Below are 20,712 nucleotides of genomic sequence, written 5' to 3' on the forward strand. Positions count from 1 at the left end.
AAAAATAGTTTAACTGATTTCTGTCTACCAACAGAAGTAGTATTTAATTTTTAGCTGCTTTTTCCAGAAACATTTTTAGAGGTTTGAAGTTCCATTAGTTTCTTTATACCACTTTGATTCTTTTACCTATGGTAAGCGTTTTCCATGGTTTTACCTATATACATATTTGTATATATAGCTGTGGGGTTTGGGGCTCAGTCTTGAAACGGCTCAACGATTAACAGCTCTGGTTTTATTCATATGCTCCCCCGTCGCCCTGTGAGGTTTCCGCGGAATACTTCTTGCTCGGCCATCTCCGTTTCAGGCAGTCAGTTACTAGGAGTCGTCGGCGTGCGGCCGCCTGACGGCGCCTCCGCAGGCAAAGCTTTCCCTGCGCTTCGCCGCCATGCTGCGGGGCGGGGGGAGGTGCCGCGCCGCGCCGCGCCCCCGCCGGCCACTGGCCCGCCCTCCCTCGCGTGACCGGTTGCCACGGTAGCGGCGCGCGGCGGCGGCGGGCGGTTGAGCCGCCGCCATGAACCGTAAGAGGCTGCAGCAGCTGACGGACTCGCTGGTCCGATCCGCCAAGCACTGTGAGGGCGGGGCGGGGCGGGCGCGCTCCCCACCGGCGGGCACCGGCCCAGCCTCGGCTGCCCCTGAGGGGCGGTTGCTGCTCCCGGCGGCCCCCCGTTGTGTTCCGCTGCTCTTTGCCCCGTCCTCGTTTTGTGGGTGTATTAACCCCCCTCCCCCCCGCCCCGTCCCGCTCTGCCCCCTGAGGAGCAGCTGGTGTTCGGGGGTGGGGGCGGATCGGTCTTGTGTGACTTCAGAAACCGGTTAATGTCTCGTGGCCGGGTCCTGTGGCTTCCCTGTTCCTGTAATTTATTTTTTGCAACTTCGGATGTGAAATCTTTTTGCTTGTGTTTTGATTGGGCAGTTAATAAAAAGGAAGTGGAATGTCTCATCAAGCTCTTTCACACGTTGGCGACTGAGTCGAGGGATCGATTTGCTGCAGTTGGCTTAGATCGTAACATGTTCAGAAACATTCTGCATTGCACGTTTGGAATGACGGATGACATGATTATGGACAGAGGTGAGGGTTATAGGCTTAAAACATTGTAAGCTTTCGGGTTTTTTGTTTTTTGGGTGTTTTTTTTTTTAATTTTGGGGTGACAATTTTCAAACAGTGGTCTTTAAAACACTTTTTACGGAGACTTGCCAGATCATCTGATACTGGCTCCTATCTCTTTTTTTGTTCCTGCAAAAATACTGGATCCTTATTACTGACAGAATGCCTTTGATGGCTGTAGAAAAAGTTGACAGAACAGAAGAAAAGTTACATAGGAGCAGTTGCTACATTAGCTCTAGGTTACTGCACAGTTGCAAGTGTAAGTTTAGTTGGTAAAGGGATGGAGTGCACAATTTGCAAACAGTATCCAAGTGGCCCATAGAGGGATGAAAATTGGTACATTGTTGACCAGAGGGGGAAATGGGAAGCTTTTGGAGGCCAGTAGATGAGCATGCCTAGATAAAATGGTGTCCTCTCATCCATGTCAGTACAGCAAAGGAAGAGTTAGGCCTGGGTGCTGCTGAATAAAAGGTATCTTTTTTTCTTTATATGGAATAATTTGCCCTGTGTCTTGGATAGCTCACACTGTTGTATGAGGGAGAAGTGCAGGTGAGGTAGTGCTATTATATGGCTGCTTTTATCCCATCCTTGATGTCATGACAGAAGAGGGCAGCATGGTGTCACTTTCCTATCATATGGCTGCTTTTATCCCATCCTTGATGTCATGACAGAAGAGGGCAGCATGGTGTCACTTTCCTTTTTTTCCTCCCGTGATTCCCCAGGGAGGTCTAGTCATTGCTGCCAGACTCTGCTCTGTCCCAGACTTGAAGGTCCCAGCAGGGTGTTCTGTTACTAGCTTCTGGAATAGAGGTGCTGTAAACAGCACTGAAGGTACTGGTCAGACCACAGAGCTAGATGAGAATAGTGAGCCAACATCAGCACTTGAAAGTATATTGTCTTCAAAGGTGCATAAAATACACACGTTTGCAGGTGCTGTGGAAGAAGCACAATCTCTGATGTAAAGACTCCTCTCTAGTGGAGGTTATGGAGGAGGCATGAGTCTGCCATCCCTTTCAATCTCATGCCAAGAAGGGCCACCACTTGGTTCAGCTTTCTCCTTTCTTCTAGCAGGGGATGTATTTAAATGAGAATGCCGTTTTATGCCGCAAGTCAAGTATCTCTTGGAAAACATGGTACATGGACCCATCCCTAAAGACTATTGTAATGCTTACATACAAAGGGGACTGATTTAAGATTGCAAAGGCAAACCTGTTAATTTCCAGTTCTGGAATGTTTGGCTCCTGTGTGCACAGTATTTCAGCTTTCTGTGTACAGGTGTTCCTGTAGCCAACTTACTAATTAACATTTTAGAATGCTAATTAGTAATTGATGTTAACTGATGTTTTTGCATTATATCTTGGATTTGAATTACTATGTTACAGACTGTACTGATAATGAAGTTGCAAGGTTACATTTCTTATTACAGGAAAGAGAGAGGAAAAAAGACTTTGGTATATGTAAGACAGAAGGTTGTTTTTCTTGGTATATTTGAAATAAATGTGCATTATTTGTAGGATTACTTTCTCCAAGATTTTTTGAGACAAAGCCTAGTAATTAAAATCCCCTACTATATGCAAATATGCTGTAACGTAGACCGTTTGGTTTACGCCTGATGAAAGCATACTTCCTGTAGTTGTATAAGTCAGGAAAGCAGCAGATCAAACAAAATAGCTTATCCCAGCAGGACTATGGAGTGGAAGATTAGTAGACTGGGGGGTGGGCTCCCCTTCATTGTTATGGCTTAGAAGGATCCAGGAAGGCTAATCATACTTTGATGAAAGCAAAGAAATAGCTTCAGACAAAAATGTGCTCGTATTTTTTGCTGAATTCAAGAAAATACTACTTTGTGTTTCCTTATTATATAAATTAAAAATTTATCTGATACATTTCTCAGTATTCCGTGCTTTTGATAAAGACAATGACAGCTGCATCAGTGTGGTGGAATGGGTGGAAGGCTTATCGATATTTCTTCGGGGGACATTAGAAGAAAAGATTAAATGTAAGGTTTATCTGCATGCCAGTATTCAGTATTAATCATTGAACCTATGACTATTACACTGCACATCACTTTAATAATTAGTTTATTATTTACTCTTCACTTATAAGGTATTTGGTAATTTGGGAGTTTTCCTCCATAGTTTAATGCCATGGAACTAAGTTCTGAAATGCTTCTCTGAGATTAATGTGTGGAAACTGCTGTTATCATAGCTGCCACCTTAATTTGTCACTGACAAAGCAAACCTATCTTTGTAACTGAAGCTTGTTCTACAATATATAGTTTTGACAAAATGTACCTTTCCATATTCACACACAAATTAGAAATAAGTGGATGTAGCTCAAAGCTGATGTTGGCTGAATAATACAGTTTCCTCAAGCCAACCAAGACCTATGCCAACATTCAGTCACTGGCATAATGAGGAGACACCAGCAGTTGCATTAATTCTAGCAGTTCCTCAGCTTGGAAGCACAGATATAAAAACTGTGAGTCTGTTTGCAAGGTGATTATGAGAACATCCAGAGTAACAGTGGAGAAAGATGGCAGAGAAAAATTGCAAGAAGTCTAGAATTTTATAAAGCGTCAAAAAACTAAGATATGGCAGAAAAAGGAGAATTACAGCACGTTGTCTCCATTGTTCCCTGGTTGCAGCATCAGCCACCCCTAATGCACTATATAAAGGCATCATAAAGCATTGCACTGGAAGGTAGCTTGGGATGTCACACCACTAGAATGTGTGCTTGGGATGTAGCTCAGTACATCAGTATAACCACAAGCAATAAAATATGCAGAATGTGCATTCTGCAGAAGGTACATCTGCAGAAATACGTAGATGTAGGTGCTCAGGAATACTGGTGTGTAATGCAATAGCAGTGTTGTCTGTTATAAATAGTTAAAAATGTATGCCAGTACAGTTTTTTCAGTGTAGGCGTAGTCTTTGGCAGGAGAAAACCTCTGTGTTCCAAAACTGTCTAAGAAGTTGTGTTTTAAAAAGATAGTTAAATTTAATGCAGTCATCAGTTTGTGTTCCCAGGGAGGAAGAAACAAATAGAAAGAAGAGAAATTATGAAGACGCTCATACTGAAAGTGTTCTGTTACAGAGACTTTCTCTTTGCATTAAAGGATACTTCATCTGTCCTTTCTGTGCTAGCACAGCTCATTCTTCTTTTTCCTCTACTTTTCTAACCCAGCTTCTGAACTATCTGGATGCATTTTGTAGGTTCAGAGTCCTTCCAATATGAACACTTTATCCCACCCTTGGGAAATCAGGCTTCTAAAGTAGAACCTTTGTTTATAATCTAAATAACTATTCCTAAAGAAGTTAAGATCTCTAAGTCACTGTATTTTCTGTAAACTGAAGATTGTATATTATATTATATATCTGAACAGAAATAGATTTTAACTCTGAAGGGTAAGTAGGCAATAATTGACCGGTATCAAAATATGATATATATTTATATATAAATATTATATATGGTGAATGTGCCTGAAAACCTATGGTGTAAAGCACAAGTTATATTTTCTGTCTATAGCTGACAGCTTTAATGGTGAATGATACAGTTTGCATGAAATTTTAATTGAGTTATCTTTTGAAAAGACTGCTTTGAAGTTTATGATCTGAATGGCGATGGATACATTTCGCGAGAGGAAATGTTTCATATGCTGAAAAATAGCCTGCTCAAACAACCATCAGAAGAAGATCCTGATGAGGGAATTAAGGACTTAGTGGAAATAACACTGAAGAAAATGGTAAGTAATTTCATATTGTGATACTTGAGTGTCTTTCAAATATCTGTTAATTGAACCTTAGAGCATTCCTATGAGGTAAAAAAAGATTCAGTTACTGCTTTACAATGGGACTCGGAGGCCAGAGCTGATTATGTACTTCAGATAAACAGTCCTTCTAAGGAAATCCAGAAATGTAATGCATATCTAGTGAGTCCCAGTACAGTATCCTAACACAAAAATACTAGTTCATTATGTCAATGTGTTATAAACTTTATGTATACATTAGGACACATATGTGCATGTGTGTGCATACACACATGTATGTCCCATCAAAGCAAAAGCAGACAATTTGAAAGAATAATCTGTATTCATTCCAGTGTTAGGCATCTCCAGTAACTTTATTATTAAGTAAACTTCTTAAGTATTTTATCAATTGATCATTAAAAGTATTTATGCAGTTTATATATTCTATTAGAGTAGTAACCTCAAGGGTTATTCATGTAAAACTTGTCTCAACATGATCAATCTACCCAAATTAGCCAGGGGCTGTGTTTCAACATTTTCATGGAGTCAAGAAACATCCCTTCCCCTCCTACTACAAAAATCTCTCTTCAAATCAGCTCTCCAATCCCCCATCTTTTTATTTCAGCTGACCCGCAGCTCTTACCCTTTGTTCTTCACAGGGCTGAGTCCACTGTCTCATACAGAAAGCAAGTTATCACTTAGCAATTTGCTAATCTTTGGGGCACCTGCGCACTCAACTTTCCTAGATTGCATCCAAAATGAACACTCTCATGTTCTAGGCAGCTGGTAAATGAGCTGTGTAAGTCCAAGCCTGAGCTGTATCCTCTAGACCTCATGAAATCCTCCTATACATAAGAACATATAATAAGTTGAACATGTACTCCTATATTAGCTTTTCCACAAGAGCTTGAGAAGTCTTTGAAGAATGTCCAGACCTGATTTGGTTGCTGGACAATTGTCTGAGCAGGATATTGCTGCCCATCTCAAATAACTAAACAACTACTAGTTAGATATCCAGAAAGGAATCTATGTGGAGCCCATCACTCAAAGAAGAAAAAGAATTTGTCTGTAGGTACAATTGCATCATGATTAAAAGCATGTCCAATTGCATGAAAAAAGACAATTTTCATACTTAGAGTATTTGTAATGAACATGCTCGTGCCATGCTCTTCCCTGTGCTGAGGAGTGTATACTGTAGAGCATACCCATTTCTCAGTTTCTCTTAAGCACCCAGTGACAGGCTTTCCTGTTCAGGACTCTACCTACCTACCTAGCAGCTTGCCTGTGCTTTTTTGGCCATTAGAGCCTATGCTCCCTGCATGTTATTTACCAGCTATGACAGTTTCAGGGCTTGATTTTCAGAACTTACAGTTGGTCTTGTGCCTTGCACACTGACCGTATCCCCCCCATATTTAGCTTCACCTAAAGCCTTAATTTTACAGGGTTCAGAGAAGTCTGATCACTGTAACTTCAGTCAGTATTTTAAGCCTCCATGTCCATAGAAATGGAAGGTTCTCAAGTTGCAGAAATACTAAAAACACAAGGATTTTTTTCCCCCCAGAGGGATATTCTGAGATTCTGCAGTAAGAATGAAGGGGGCTGGAATCAGCGTGCACCACCATCTTCAGTTTCATGAACAGGGTGCAGTTACACTCATGATGTAAAAACATATACAGGATATATCTTACAAACTTTTACCATTTTTTCCTACTTTTAAGTCCCCATTTTTATCTCAGTGTAATGGTGCTTGAGATATGGCCACACGATTCTCAGCTCAACCTCTTCCCAGTGTTAAGTTTTGCTTTCTCTGGAATTCTGTTAGCAAAGACATAAGAGACAGTTCCACCTTTTATGCCTTACACAGAGGCAAATTATACAGATCTCTGAGCAGAAACTGTTGGCCTAAAGTACATTAGTACTGTTATGGAAACTGTTAGGCTCACCGGCCACCATAACAGGGTCTGACCCTAGGTTCCCGCTGAGGCAGAAGTTCGAAGTCAGATTGGAGAGAAATAAAATTTAATAATACACATGTGGTAATTACAGCTTGAGCTGGGTGCCTCTGAAGAGGGACCCCGAACAAAGAAACCCCTGGGCAATTATACCCTTACAATCTAAATTCCCCACCCCTTAAGCGATAGTTTGGACCAATAGTAATAATTAGGTCTGGGTTCTTCCCCTTCTTCATTGGGCCCCTTCATTGTCTCTAGGCAGGCTGCTGCTTTTCTTATCTTCAAGGTCTGCTACTCCTGCCATCTGTGCAACTTCTTTATCCCTCCAGCTTGAATCAGCTCTGGGGCCCCCTTTTACTTATCTAGGTAAAAATTCACAGCTTGAGCCCTAAGGCTTCAGCAAATTTAGCTACTAATGCTAAGCAAGTTATGCTAAGCGATTAATTCTAGACAGCTTCAGTTCGATATTCTCTAACAGTCCTCCCTTTGTTTTTATTAAGCATCCCTGCTAATATGTTAAGCAGAGTTCTCAAAGCCTTTCGAGGCGTACTATCACTCTCCAAATTCTTATGTACAATATGGTTGTAAGCAATAGGCATAGCATGGTTAAACTTAACACAACTACTACTGGGTGCAACATGTGATTATAGATCCTTGTTGCGGTTGGTGACCATCCCAGAAGAGTCTCCCACCAATGATATTCTCCATCCTTCTTCACTCTTTCCAAGATGTGGTGTGTCTCTTCTGTATCATGATGAACAGTGATTAGAGTTTTTTGTCCATTGTTTTGGATGTGTTTTAACAGTTGACACAGGTCATCATGTTGTAGTAGTTTCTTTACCAATGTAAGATTCATTCCGAGGGGGGTAGGCAATAAATCTTGACTTAAGGTATAAGTAGATTGTAATAATTGATAAGACACAACAGGAGCTGAATAATTAAAGCCACATCCCATAATTTTAGTAAAATTACAAACACCAATATTTGAGTGATTACTTGTGTCTACAGTTGTTAGAGAATATTGAACTGAAGCTGTTTAGAATTAATTGCTTAGCATAACTTGCTTAGCATTAGTAGCTAAATTTGCTGAAGCCTTAGGCCTCGGGCTGTGAACTTTTAGTTAGATAAGTAAAAGGGGGCCCCAGAGCTGATCCAAGCTGGAGGGATAAAGAAGTTGCACAGATGGCAGGAGTAGCAGACCTTGAAGATAAGAAAAGCAGCAGCCTGCCTAGAGACAATGAAAGGGCCCAATGAAGAAGGGGAAGAACACAGACCTAACTATTATTATTGGTCCAAACTATCGCTTAAGGGGTGGGGAATTTAGATTGTAAGGGTATAATTGCCCAGGGGTTTCTTTGTTCGGGGTCCCTCTTCAGAGGCACCCAGCTCAAGCTGTAATTACCGCACGTGTATCATTAAATTTTATTTCTCTCCAATCTGACTTCGAACTTCTGCCTCAGCGGGAACCTAGGGTCGGACCCTGTTATGGAGGCCGGCGAGCTTGATTTTCCATAACACAGTAATGTTATCTACTGATATAAGATCACGGAGGGTTCTCATACAAACACATCCTTTTTCCAATATATACAAGTACAGTTTCAGGGGTTTCATCAGGATGTATTTCAAAATGACAAACATTTTGTTCAGTATCAAGACAAATGTCTTGAGCTTTGATAGTGTTACTCTCACAAATAAATATACATAATTTTAAGATTTTCAAACCTTTTTTGCATACCTAGAACATATTGGGTTAGCTGTTCATCTCCATCCAACAGGCTGGTCTTAGCCAGGATATAAGTTCCTGGTATAGCCAATTGATGCCCAAATAAGACTTCTGCTGGGGATAATCCTACTGGTTGTCCAGGGGTTGTTCTAATTTCCCACAGCACTAAGTTTAAGGCATTAGGCCATTTGAGACTTGTCTGTGTACATACCCCTGCTAAATTGTTTTTAATAATTCTGTTCATTCTCTCAATTTGTCCTCAAGACTGGGGATGATAAGGTCTGTACAATTCTCTATGAATTCCTAGCATTTGATATAATTTCCCTAAAACTCCTGCTGAAAAGTGAGAACCCCTATCTGAATCTATAGTTTCTGGGACTCCATACCTAGGGACAATTTCTTTTAACAAGGCTTTAATCACTGCAGCCGTATCTGCTTTGCAGGTAGGAAAGGCTTCCACCCAGCCGCTTAGTTGATCAACTATCACAAGGAGATGTTTAAATCCTTCTGCTGCTGGCATGTCAGCATAGTCAATTTGTAGACACTGGAATGGAAAATAAGCCCATGGGAGGCCTCCTCTGTTAATCTTTGGATAAGTATCGTTAAATTTTTGGCAAGTTGGGCAGGTTGTTGTTATGCATTTCTCAACCACATGCACTTGGGAGCTGCCCAGGTTTGTACAATACATGAGGTGACAGTCAATGCTCCTCCATGTCCACGATCATAATATCACCTAACCATAAAAAGTAAATACCTTAAGGAAAGGACGGGCTTACCCCTGATAGTCCAAATTCCTTTCTCGTCTTGAACCGCTTCCCACTTTTTCCCATTCTCTTTCTTCTTCTGTGGCATGTCTTCATACATTTCTGCTGTATTCAATACATCTGGCCATTCTCGTACTGGATCTGCAGTGGCTACAAGGAGAAAATGTCTAGCAACGGTTTTAGCTGTCTTGTCTGCCAAGTCATTTCCTTTAGCTACATCAGAGGCTGCTTCTGTATGAGCAGGACAGTAAATAACAGCAATTTCTTTGGGGAGTTTCATCACCTTTAATAATTCTTGTACTTCTTGTCCATTAGCGAGTGCTCTCCCTGCAGATGTGAGGAATCCCCTTTCTTCAAGATAAACCCCAAATATTTTACCTCTTGCTGACACAGCTGGAGCTTGAACGGAGATGCTTGATGCCCTTTCTCAGCAAGAGCATTACATAGAGAAATAGTGTCTTTCAAACATGTCTCGTAATCTTTACTTGCTAGTAACAAATCATCCACGTATTGTAGTAACACTGAATGTCCTGGAAGTTCGATATCTGCAAGATCATTTTTAAGTATATGTGAAAAAATAGTTGGAGACCCAGTAAATCCCTGTGTTAGCCTAGTCCAGGCCAATTGTTGTCCCTTCCAAGTGAAGGCAAAAAGATCTTGGCTGTCCTCAGCTACCAGTATACTAAAAAAGGCTGCCATTAAATCAATCACGGTAAAATAAGTTGCGCAGTGAGGTATCTGTAGTAATATAGTTGACGGGTCAGGAACTACTGGATGTGGAACAATTACATGTTGGTTTATAACTCTTAGGTCTTGTACAAACCGATACTCTGGGTCGCCATCAGAATCCTGCCTATTTTTTCTCACTGGCAGAATTGGAGTGTTGTATGGGGATTCACAAACTCTAAGGATACCCAATTTTAGATAGTGATAAATTTGCTTTTGGATACTCTTCTCTGCTTCCTTTGGGATAGGGTATTGTTTAACCACAGGAGGTAATCCTCCCCTTGTTTTGATCAAGACTGGACTAGCTGATTTCAATAGTCTAACATCCATTCCTGAAGAGCTCCATAACTTTCCAGGAACTGATTCTAAACCTGTCGGAATTTGCAGATTAGTTGACTCTGGTTCTGGTGTCTCAGCCAGAACACATGAGCCCATTATTATTAATTTCATCCCTTCCGGCTGTAAGCAGATCTGAGTATCCAGGGCTTGTAAGAGATCCCTCCCTAAAAGGCAAAAGGGTGAATCCATGGAAATTATGAAACGTCCCCACACTCCTTTTCCTCCAATAGTGAGCAACAAGGGCTTAGTTAACGTTTGTTCGCCTTTTCCCATTACTCCCTGTATTGTTATTTTATCTGATGACTTACATCCTTTAGGCTCAAAATTCAGAAGAGAAAGGGTAGCTCCAGTATCCACTAAGAAGGGAATTTCTTAACCTACTATATTTGCCATTACCTGCCCCCTGAAATCCAAATCTATATCCCATGAATTTACCCCCAATTCCCACAGTATTTTCTGGGTCTCCCATCTCCTGTCATTGTGGACTGGCTGGGAATTGCCTGGTGTCATTCCCAGTACTCAACTGTCTCATGCTGTCCCCTCTATTCCTGGGCATGCGTGGCTTTACTGGGCATTCCTGCTTCCAGTGCCCTTGTTCCCTGCAAGAATGGCAATAATCATTAACTCCTAAGCGTACAATACGTTCGCTTTGGTTCCGTCCATCTCCTCTGACCCTTACTCGCCCCCTTCCTCTAGTTTCTTTAAACTCGTCTCTTAACACAGCCGCTAACACGCTCACTTCCTCTTTCTTCTGTCGTCTCTTTTCTTTCACCTTCTCTTCATCTCGACCGTTATATACAAATGTGGCTAAGCGTACTATTTCATCCATAGATTTCCCTGGCCAGTCAGGAACATGTTTAGAAAAATACTTCTTAATGTCAGAGGCCGTTTGATCTACAAATGTAGAAACCATTAGAGGCCTGTTAGCCTCGGCTTCTGGGTCTATCCCCCCTCCAAACATTCTGATTTGTTTAAATAGTCTGGAAAGGAAAGCTGAGGGGTGTTCCTCAGGTTGTTGCTGACACTCCCTTATTTTAGACCAATTCGCAGTCTTTTGTCCTGCCAAACGTATAGCTTCTTCTAAGCCTTGTCTGGCTAATTGCAACTGCTGGTAATCTGCCTCTACATTATAATTCCACCCGGGGTCCACAATCGGCCAGGCCCTTCAAGCAGCCAGAACACCCCCCTCTTCTGCCCAGCGACGGTTTGCATCCAGAGGTCAGTGTTTTTCATCTGGAGTGAACAAGGCTTCAAGGAGCATTTGCACATCCCCCCATGTAGGATCATACGCCCGCAGTATTCCTCTTACAATTTGTAACACTTTCTCTGGATCTTCTCTAAGCCTGGGAGTTTGTTGACTCCATGCAATCAAATCTTGGGGCCCTCAGGCTCGGCAAATTCGCGTTGTAGCTACCCGAGGTACCCCATCCGGACCTGGCGGGGGCACTCCTGGCACAGGAATGACGTGCAAAGGGGCTTGAAAGGCAGAGGGGGAAGGCAAGGGGGGGGGAGTATAGAGAAGTTGAAGCAGAGGATAGTGCATAGGGTGGAGCAGTTTCCACAAGCGTTTTAGCAGCTGCGCTACTTTCAATACTCTGAGAAAAAAAATTTTCTTTCTTTTCTTTCCCCCCTGCAGCTGGTGTGATCACTCTCTCTCTCTCTCACTCTCTGGGAACCGCACTCACACCACCTGAGTCTTTAACTGCTAGGACTGCTGTCCCTTCGTAGTGGGCAGCTCTGTCAGCCGACGGGTGCCCCTTCGGTTCCCAGGTCATGCACACACACACACGCTAGTCACAGTACCGGTATCCACACTCACACTAGTCACAGTAACTCTAAGTTAGTCTTGCGGTGCGCCTTACACTGATCAGGCTGCACACTCCCCCCTTCCAGTCGGAGTGAGATGGGGCTTGAACCCTCTCAAATCCTGGGAGCAGGACTCAAACCCACTCAAATCCTGGGAGTGGGACTCGAACCCACTCTCCCTGAAGTTTAGTACCTGGCACGCCTTACAGTGATCAGCCTACGTACCCCTTACTTGGTACGCCTTACGGTGATCAGCCTGCATACTCCTTACAGTGCACTTTGTTACCAAACCAGAATTTAGAATTTAGGCAGGAATTTAAGACTCACCCTCTCGGTGCCTCCCGTTACCAAAGATCCCAGGTGAACTCACCCGATGGCGCCAGATGATTGTTTGGAGATGAGAGGCCCCGACAGTGGTTGCCTAGGGTCCCATCTGGGGTGCCAAACTGTTATGGAAACTGTTAGGCTTGCCGGCCACCATAACAGGGTCCGACCCTAGGTTCCCGCTGAGGCAGAAGTTCGAAGTCAGATTGGAGAGAAATAAAATTTAATAATACACATGCGGTAATTACAGCTTGAGCTGGGTGCCTCTGAAGAGGCACATGTTACATGGACAGCGGGAGTAGCAGACCTTGAAGATAAGAAAAGCAGCAGCCTGCCTAGAGACAATGAAAGGGCCCAGTGAAGAAGGGGAAGAACCCAGACCTAATTATTACTATTGGTCCAAACTATCGCTTAAGGGGTGGGGAATTTAGATTGTAAGGGTATAATTGCCCAGGGGTTTCTTTGTTCGGGGTCCCTCTTCAGAGGCACCCAGCTCAAGCTGTAATTACCACATGTGTATTATTAAATTTTATTTCTCTCCAATCTGACTTCGAACTTCTGCCTCAGTGGGAACCTAGGGTCGGACCCTGTTATGGAGGCCAGTGAGCCTAATAGTTTCCATAACAAGTACATTCTTGGTACATTCAAACCAAGAATAGAATCCATGTAAATAATATGTTTTAAAAAAAAAAATTACAGCTACCTCAAGTAACCATCCTTTGCTAAAATGTTTTCCTCCTTTTGTAGGACTATGATCATGATGGCAAGCTTTCTTTTTTGGACTTTGAAAAAGCTGTAAGAGATGAAAATCTTCTCTTAGAAGCCTTTGGACCATGTTTGCCAGACATAAAGGTATATCAGCTTTGAGTTAAAAAGAACATGCAAATAGCTTCTCTGTCACTGTTAAGGGGATGTATATATTTTGGTATTAGGTGTCATTACATGGGGCCTCCTGAATTCAACTGATAAATTGCTCCAGCTGTGAGACAGGCATATGCTGAGTTCATATCTACCTTTCACAGGCACAGATGCTTCCTTAAACAGTCAAAAACTGATACCAGAGGATATAAAAAGAACACAGTTAGGCAGTGCTTGTTGCTGTTGCTGTCCCAGGACAGCAATATAATGAATGATCCTAAATAAGCACCCTCTGAAAACAAGAAAAATGAGACCATTCTCTTGAAGTTTATCTGAAAGCTCTTCAGAAATGCAACTTTTATTTTTCTTTCTTCAATGTCACTGCTATCAATCACCTCACTTATAGCCTCTTTAGGTAGACAGTAGTGTGACTTTCTGCAAAAATTATCTTCACACTGTTCTCCATCTCAGAGTGTGATATTGCCATCTTTAAATTCCATCCAACTGGGCTTTATTTATTAGCAATACATCTAGTTTGATTCTGAGGTAACCTTTTTTTGAAAGATGCTAGTTTAGGACAGGCTCATTTCCTTAGTATTAAGTCAAATTGGTTAGAAATGAAGAGAGAGTAACTTTTTCCTAATCCAACAACCATTATTCTATTTGAATTGAATTTCAGTTTTAAATACTGTAAATTGTGCCTTAATAGAGATGAAAAACAAAATTTTGAAATACATGCAGTGGTCTGTAGAAACGAAAAAGTCCTGAGAGACCGTTGAAAACAAGGCAAGTTTTCATTTGCTAGAAACCTACATTTCCTGCCAGTTCCCCTGTCTGGCAGGCTGGAGGACAGCAGAAAAAAGTCTGGGAGCCCTGACTTGCAGGCTATATAATCTCTGGTCCCCTGCAGAGCACCCGTTTCCAAAACGTTAGACTTCTCTTGGCAGACTGTCAAGACTTTGAGCAGTTTGGGAAATTTCAAGTTAACTACTACTTTTTTTTTTCCTCTTTTAATACCAAATTAATAATTAGAAAATCTTCTAAAAGTTTTCTGAACAAAACTGATGTTCTCTAATAGGCACAGAGAAATGACTTACCTTCTGTCAAAGTTGGTAATAAAGCTGGTACATAGTTCAGGCAAATCATGGCAGCCATTCAGCTTGTTTCACGCTTCCCCTCTTTGTGTCTCTATTCTGTACCCTACACGACTGTTGCATATTTACTGGGTCTCTAATTTCATTATTATAAAGGAGAACTCTATTTACATATCCTTCCAAGCCCCAAAAGTAACAAACAGATTTCAGTTATGAGCTTCACATGAACAAAACGCAGGCAGGTCTACAACTGAACAGCAAGAACATTTCCACTCTTGACATTTGACTTAAAGCACACACAAATATGTAAACTTGTGGTCCAAAAAAGTAGTAATTTGCAAGTTTTCCTACTGGAGAGTAATGATGTCTTTGAATGTTCTGACTGATCTCTCAGTGATGACATCGCTAATTTAATAATATTGGAATTAAGATACTCCTAAAGTTTAAGGAGGACTCTATTTGCTTACAAGTTTCAGTTTAGCACCATTTTCTGACTAACTTAAATCCTCTAGTTACTGACTTTTTTTTTTTTTTTTTTTTTTTAAACAGAGCAGTATGGCATTTGAACTGAAAACTTTCCAGGAAACTAATGAACTGTAGCACCAACTGGTGGAATACTGTTGTAAGAATTCTTTTTCTTAATGATTCTTCCTGACACAGTAAAAGCAGGAACAATTCAAAACTTACTAAATTTTAATGTTCCTTTACTGTAAAAGCTACTGAATAAATAGAGGCTGCTTACATTATATAAATACAGTTCTTTCATGAGAAGCACACAGAAGAAGATTGCTACAGCTATGCAAGTAACAGATTACTCTAATTGTTCATTCATTCCAGGAAAAAAAATAGATACAATTTTAACAGGGAATGGCTTTGAAATACAATATAAAATATTTTATTTTTGACATTCCAAAAATATATATATTTTTTAAACTATCCTTTAAAGAAGACTGTAGGAAGATGCTGCCAGCAGTATCTATATTCTTCTTCTTTGCTTTACAAGTGGCTTGGCTAAACTATCCTTTGGCTTTTCCACAGATGTCCTTGAAACAGAAGCTGCCACCTAGATTGGGGGGGGGGGGGGGGAGGAAAAAATCTACTCTTAGTAAACTGCAACTATCCTGTCTTTATGTTAGTTTTAGAGTAAGGTCACCTATCCAGTATTTTGGTATTGGAAGGGTTGTATCATTGTAGTTACACTTGTATTGAAATTTCCTGTAGAAAAGGGGAGAAAAGAAACCCACCACAGACAGCATTAGACACAAGATAAAGGAGGTGAAACCCTCAGAAAATACAAGTCTGTCAGCAATACCATTTTGTATTTTAATCCCACAAACTGAATTCAGAGAGTCAGTGATGGACTATTACAAACTGAAACACCTCTAGTATTGAGAGAGGTGATAAAAAGTAAAGTTTAACATACTTTTTAAGTCAATTTGACCAGAGGTTTTCTCTTTCAAATCAGTCTAGTTAGTTCTAGTCAAGAAAACTCTTAATATCTTAATATAAACACAAAGTTACATCAAGAATGTTTTACTTGTAAACTGATTCATTAACATCCTCCACAAAAGGCTTTATACTCTGAAATGTATCAGCATAGTATTTGTAGTTCTGTATTCTTTTAATGTCATAACAAATGTTCAAGCAAAATTACATTCAACTCTGACTTGTTTTTCCACTCCTTTTCAATCAAATCCAAGATACAAATACTACACTAGTGTTAGCAGGACTACCTGCAAGGTTATCAGGCCTCCCCCTGTGAAAAAGTGTCATTTACTAAGGACCATTTAGGACCATACTCTGATATTTTCAAAGCTATAAGCACTAACATTTATACTTTTGGAAACTGGGAATGATGTAAGAGGTAGGGAGTAGAATGGCCTGAAATATTCTGCATGATGAAAGAGTTAAGTAGTCAAAGCACTAGCTATAAGTTCCAAATAAACTGGTAATACTGGATAAATGCTAAATTAAGTTATCTTAGGGTCTTTATGGATAACAAGCACAGAATGTATATGTTTGAAAGTGAAAAATACCAGAAGCTTCAGAATCCATACCTGCTTCAGTTTATTTCGAATTAATGTAGCTGAAGTATTCAATGAATCATCATCCATATCCACCTTAGGTACTTCCGGTAGCTGTGGACCAATAATGACTTCAGTACTGTCCATATATGTTCCCATGAGGGCAAATTTGTTACCTTCCTCTCTCCTCCTCTTACGTTCTTGTAGATGAGTTGTACGAGGCATAAACCTCTCAATTCCATTATCAATTGGAACTGTTCTTTGCTGCATTGAAGAAACTGGTGGAGTATGTCCTCCTGGTTGTACATTTTGAGTTAAGGACATGCTTTGACCAAAGTACCCAGAAGTTTCAGCACAGTTATTGTCATTCTGGGGAAATATAAACTGGCTCTGATTATGATTCCCAGAAGGGTATCCTTTGTTTTGTGATACCATGTGAGAATTTGGAAAGCAAGGAGATGGATCCCAGTTACCAGCTGCACAGGATTCTGATGTATTTCGCTGACAATCATACTCTGAGTTCTTTGAGATGATCTTCTTAGGCCCCTCTACTTTCTTTGCAAGAAAGCGATCTTTAAAACGAGAAAACATAGCTTGACTCTTTTTATATGTCATTGCTAACTCTACCACATAAGAAAAACAATTTAATACACAACAATTTTAGAAGCAGCACCAGTGATATTTCATTCCCAGTCACCTTTCAGTGATTTCCCCCCCCCCAAGTGTCACCTTTCAAACTGAAGTTTTTCAGCCTAGTCTCTCTACTTGTTTATGAGGAAAGCCTGAGCAGAAGTATTTCAGCAGTTTTGAGAATATGATGAAAATATTTCTAATGTTAAAAATCACTGATTTTTACTGCCAGTTATGATTCCAAGAAGGATAGCCTGTGTTTTGAAACATCAGAAATTATGTGTTGTGATGTTAAAAATTAGTGATTTTAACTCCTTTTAAATATCATATAATTAAAAATTATATCAAAGTATAAAAGCACAAGAAAGGAGAAGCCTGTGCTCTGCAATTTGTGTATTTCATAGCTTGCCCATGCTTAAGTGCTGCCTGGGAACTCTACAGTGTTGCAGCCCCACTGCCTGTAAACCCAGTCCATTTTCAGCCTTCCTCCAGTGCCAATACATAGGCTGAAGAAGTTTTTTGTAAAAAGCTTCTGGGTGTGGTCACCTTATAAAACTTTTTTCCTTTTGGTGTGCCTGAATAAGTTGGAACAAAAAGATGGTGAAAAGATGACCTCAAATTTCTTGACCAGTGTTAGAAATTTCTGATAACACTTAGAGTAAAAAATGGAAAGGGAATGAAACAATGGAGTATTAAAAGTTGTGCATTTTTTATTTTTGTATCAACCAAAGACTAAAAATTGCTTCAGAAACATACAGCCCTCTAAATATTGAAAGATGTCTCTGTTCTGCCACTAGCATATTTAAAATGCATCTTTAAAACAGTTGAACACAAAGTATTTTCTTTTATTGTGGGCACTTTTAACCTACCCACCACTGAAATGGTATGTTAAATCTATAGGAAATTAATTACAAACCTCTTTGATTTGTTGCTTTTGCTATATACTTTCTTCTATCCTGCAACTTCTCCCTAGTCTCTTGGACTGTTTCAAATTCTGGAGCATAGCACACATGTAGCAAACTACCAAAGAAACTTCGTTCATCCATTTTTTTCTTGGCCACCCTGAAGGAAATTAAATTGCATTAGCAAAAGCAAGACTGTCACTTCAACTCTCTAGAATCTTAACAGATTACAAATAATTAGGGTGTAAAAGTAAGACAAAAGGCAGATATTGCCCTGTACCGTACCTTGCACATTGCAGTTTTTGGAATTTTATAAGATAAACTTCAGTAAACTGCTCTGCTGGATATTCATCTAGAGCATGATACTCATCAATGGCACCATATAATGCAAATTGTTCAACTAATTCCTTCATAACACCTAACGCGGGAACTCCTTGTATTAGTAAATAACGAGATTCCAAGTTGATAGTGTAAACCTGAAAGAACACAACACAGTATTTTAAAGTGTTCATATTCTTATTTTAGTACAAAACTAACAATTCCAGGAATTTTCTCTACATTGTCTGTTGCTCCTCAGATCCTCTCAGAACACTGAAAATCCTCTGGGCTCTGTTTAGACTTTGGACTCTGGCATAAGCAGTAAGCCAGGACCTTAGCAAAAATATAAGTGCACAGTTTTGCAGGACCTCTTCATCACTGAGAGGGACCAAACTCCATCCTATTACTCAAAAGTAGAACGCAAATTTAAGTTGACACATTCTCCACCAGGTCATAAGTTTTATTCAACAAACAGCAGTACTCCAACTCTCTAGATTTCCTTGCAAGACTGAATAGTAGCCAGTTAGTATGAGGCACTGTCAAAATAAAGAACAAATCCTGTAAAATCCTTCTTGCTCACAAAGCAAAGAGGCAATGCAGGCAAAGCAGGGAGAAAATATTGTGTTTCCTTGGGGCACATCATGTGTGTGCAGAGCTGTCTCTGCTACAGTGATCAAACAGGATACATTTTTAAGAGAGACAAATACAAATAAGATGCTGAAAGCAGCAATGTTTTCCCCTGGCAGGTTAGTAGAAATTCCTTTCTACTTTGCATAATGACTGTAGCATAACACAGGACAGAAAAATCCAAGGAAAGCTCTGTGACAGCTCAGTCTTTGTAGAACAGGTGGGTTATTATAAGATCTTAAAAAATCATTATGAATTTGTTAAAAAACATTTAGACTGCATGAGATGCACATCTTTTGAAAAAGCCAGCAAATGCAGGACCAGGGAGAACTACTCAGGAAACCAGCTCTCAAACTGCCATCATAAAAAGGTATCCTCTGTGAATACATTGCAAAAATTGTTCTTGTGACAGCAGCTTATTCCTAGCCATTCTCTTTCCCAAGTCAGCCCTAAAACATACCTGTACTGTACACAGTATGTTAACTGCACACACAGAAAGCAAATACAGCATTCTTTCAAAATGCTGGTGTAATGAGAAATTTTTGCTATGCAACAGGAAGAGACCACAATGTCTGCCCTTCCCTGAACCTTACCAGGAGCAGTTGGGCATGACTGCATAAATACAAGAACAGCCTTGTGCATGTAAGGAGTCATACTGAGTTCAATGATGTGTACCCAAATGTGTTAGCTAATAACTGTAACATGCAGCTTCAGAAGTTTCTTTACACCCCACTTAATCGTTTTTGTTTTATGTTTTGCATAAAACTGGGCTACTTGTGGCATGTGCGTTTCTAACCGACTAATTTACAAGGTACAATTTGGGGGTTACTAGATTTACCAGGCTCAAATGCAGCAACTCCTGCTAGTGCCTACTGCTTTTGTGCACAAACAGGAAACATGCTAAGGCTGCAAACCCTCCAGGTCAGGGGCCACGCATACTGCACAGCTGTGTGCTCCAGGCACAACACAGGACACTGAAAGCAGATGGCAATACAAGGTCATCAGGACGTGGAAACTGCCAAAGCACATGGTATGTCTCAAGAATCAGAGATAAACTTCTCCAAAAGGGGCTCAGATGGCAAAGTCAGCAAGCACTTAGCTGAAAGAGCCACTTCCTCTCCACAGAAGGTATGAAGAAAGGCCGACTTTTGCGATGCAGATACCTGCTACGGGACACTCTCACGCTACGAGCGCTATAAACCTCATTGGAGCCGGCACACAGATGCGCCTCAGCAACACGGGAGAGAAGAAGAACGGAACAAAGGCCCTGAACTGAGACCAGCACCAAAAAGCGACACAAAAGAGCAGCCCGGGGGCTGGGACGCTCCCGCTGAGGAGCTCCCTAGACGCAGGCCCGCCGTTCCCCCGAGCAGCAGCAGCCACAGCCGCCTCCCCGCGCCGCGCCGGCCTGCCCGCCGCCAGCGCTGCCGAGCCGGGCCCGAGACCGAGGCCGCCCCACCTTCACAGCGCGCGGCCTCCGCCCCTCGCGGTACTTGGCGCGCGACTCGCAGGCCCCCAACTGCGCGTGATGCCTGCAAGCATCCCCCAGAGGGCCGCCGGCCGCCGCCATCTTCCCATCGGCCACCGCGCCCTACGGAGGCAGCTCTAGCCGCTCCCCGAGAGCGTGGCCAATCAGACAGAACAACTGCCTTATTTTCATTGGCTCCGACCAGGAGGAGAGTGACGGTATCGACAAGCAGACAGAACGAGCTGAAGCCCTCGATTGAGGAGCCAATCAGAAGGAGGGAATGGGTATATGCCGCGTCCCCGTTGGC

General features: G+C 41.4%; 2 protein-coding genes across 4 annotated transcripts; one reads left to right on the forward strand and one right to left on the reverse strand.

Annotated features, from left to right (window-relative positions):
* Positions 1-449: 449 nt before the first annotated feature.
* CLXN (calaxin) lies at positions 450-15,211 on the forward strand. Of its 2 annotated transcripts, none has more exons than XM_067291696.1 (6): positions 450-518; positions 911-1,066; positions 2,997-3,101; positions 4,696-4,847; positions 13,232-13,336; positions 14,986-15,211. In XM_067291696.1, exons 1-6 carry the CDS (start codon positions 512-514, stop codon positions 15,034-15,036), a joined length of 576 nt encoding a protein of 191 aa, XP_067147797.1. In that variant the 5' UTR covers positions 450-511; the 3' UTR covers positions 15,037-15,211. The 2 variants fall into 2 exon arrangements, with proteins under 2 accessions (XP_067147797.1, XP_067147798.1); XM_067291697.1 differs by having other exon boundaries at positions 509-569.
* Positions 15,212-15,304: 93 nt separating this feature from the next.
* On the reverse strand, positions 15,305-20,508 carry RBM48 (RNA binding motif protein 48). Of its 2 annotated transcripts, none has more exons than XM_067291691.1 (5): positions 20,397-20,508; positions 18,278-18,468; positions 18,007-18,152; positions 16,494-17,032; positions 15,305-15,499 (listed from the first exon to the last, which is right to left on the reverse strand). In XM_067291691.1, exons 1-5 carry the CDS (start codon positions 20,505-20,507, stop codon positions 15,413-15,415), a joined length of 1,074 nt encoding a protein of 357 aa, XP_067147792.1. In that variant the 5' UTR covers position 20,508; the 3' UTR covers positions 15,305-15,412. The 2 variants fall into 2 exon arrangements, with proteins under 2 accessions (XP_067147792.1, XP_067147793.1); XM_067291692.1 differs by lacking the exon at positions 15,305-15,499 and adding an exon at positions 15,513-15,651.
* Positions 20,509-20,712: the final 204 nt, after the last annotated feature.

Source organism: Apteryx mantelli, chromosome 2 (genome assembly GCF_036417845.1).
Source record: "Apteryx mantelli isolate bAptMan1 chromosome 2, bAptMan1.hap1, whole genome shotgun sequence".
Taxonomy (NCBI): Eukaryota; Metazoa; Chordata; class Aves; order Apterygiformes; family Apterygidae; genus Apteryx; species Apteryx mantelli.

Bases quoted from the DNA above. Each gene is read 5' to 3' on its own strand.
- RBM48 (XM_067291691.1), bottom strand. From the start codon at position 20,507: ATGGCGGCGGCCGGCGGCCCTCTGGGGGATGCTTGCAGGCATCACGCG. The intron at 18,469-20,396 runs GTGGGGCGGCCT...GTGTTCTTTCAG, and splicing joins GGAGGCCGCGCGCTGTGAAG to GTTTACACTATCAACTTGGA. The intron at 15,500-16,493 runs GTATGGATTCTG...CCCCCAATCTAG, and splicing joins TTCGAAATAAACTGAAGCAG to GTGGCAGCTTCTGTTTCAAG.
- CLXN (XM_067291697.1), top strand. From the start codon at position 512: ATGAACCGTAAGAGGCTGCAGCAGCTGACGGACTCGCTGGTCCGATCC. The intron at 1,067-2,996 runs GTGAGGGTTATA...TACATTTCTCAG, and splicing joins TGACATGATTATGGACAGAG to TATTCCGTGCTTTTGATAAA. The intron at 13,337-14,985 runs GTATATCAGCTT...TTTTTTAAACAG, and splicing joins CATGTTTGCCAGACATAAAG to AGCAGTATGGCATTTGAACT.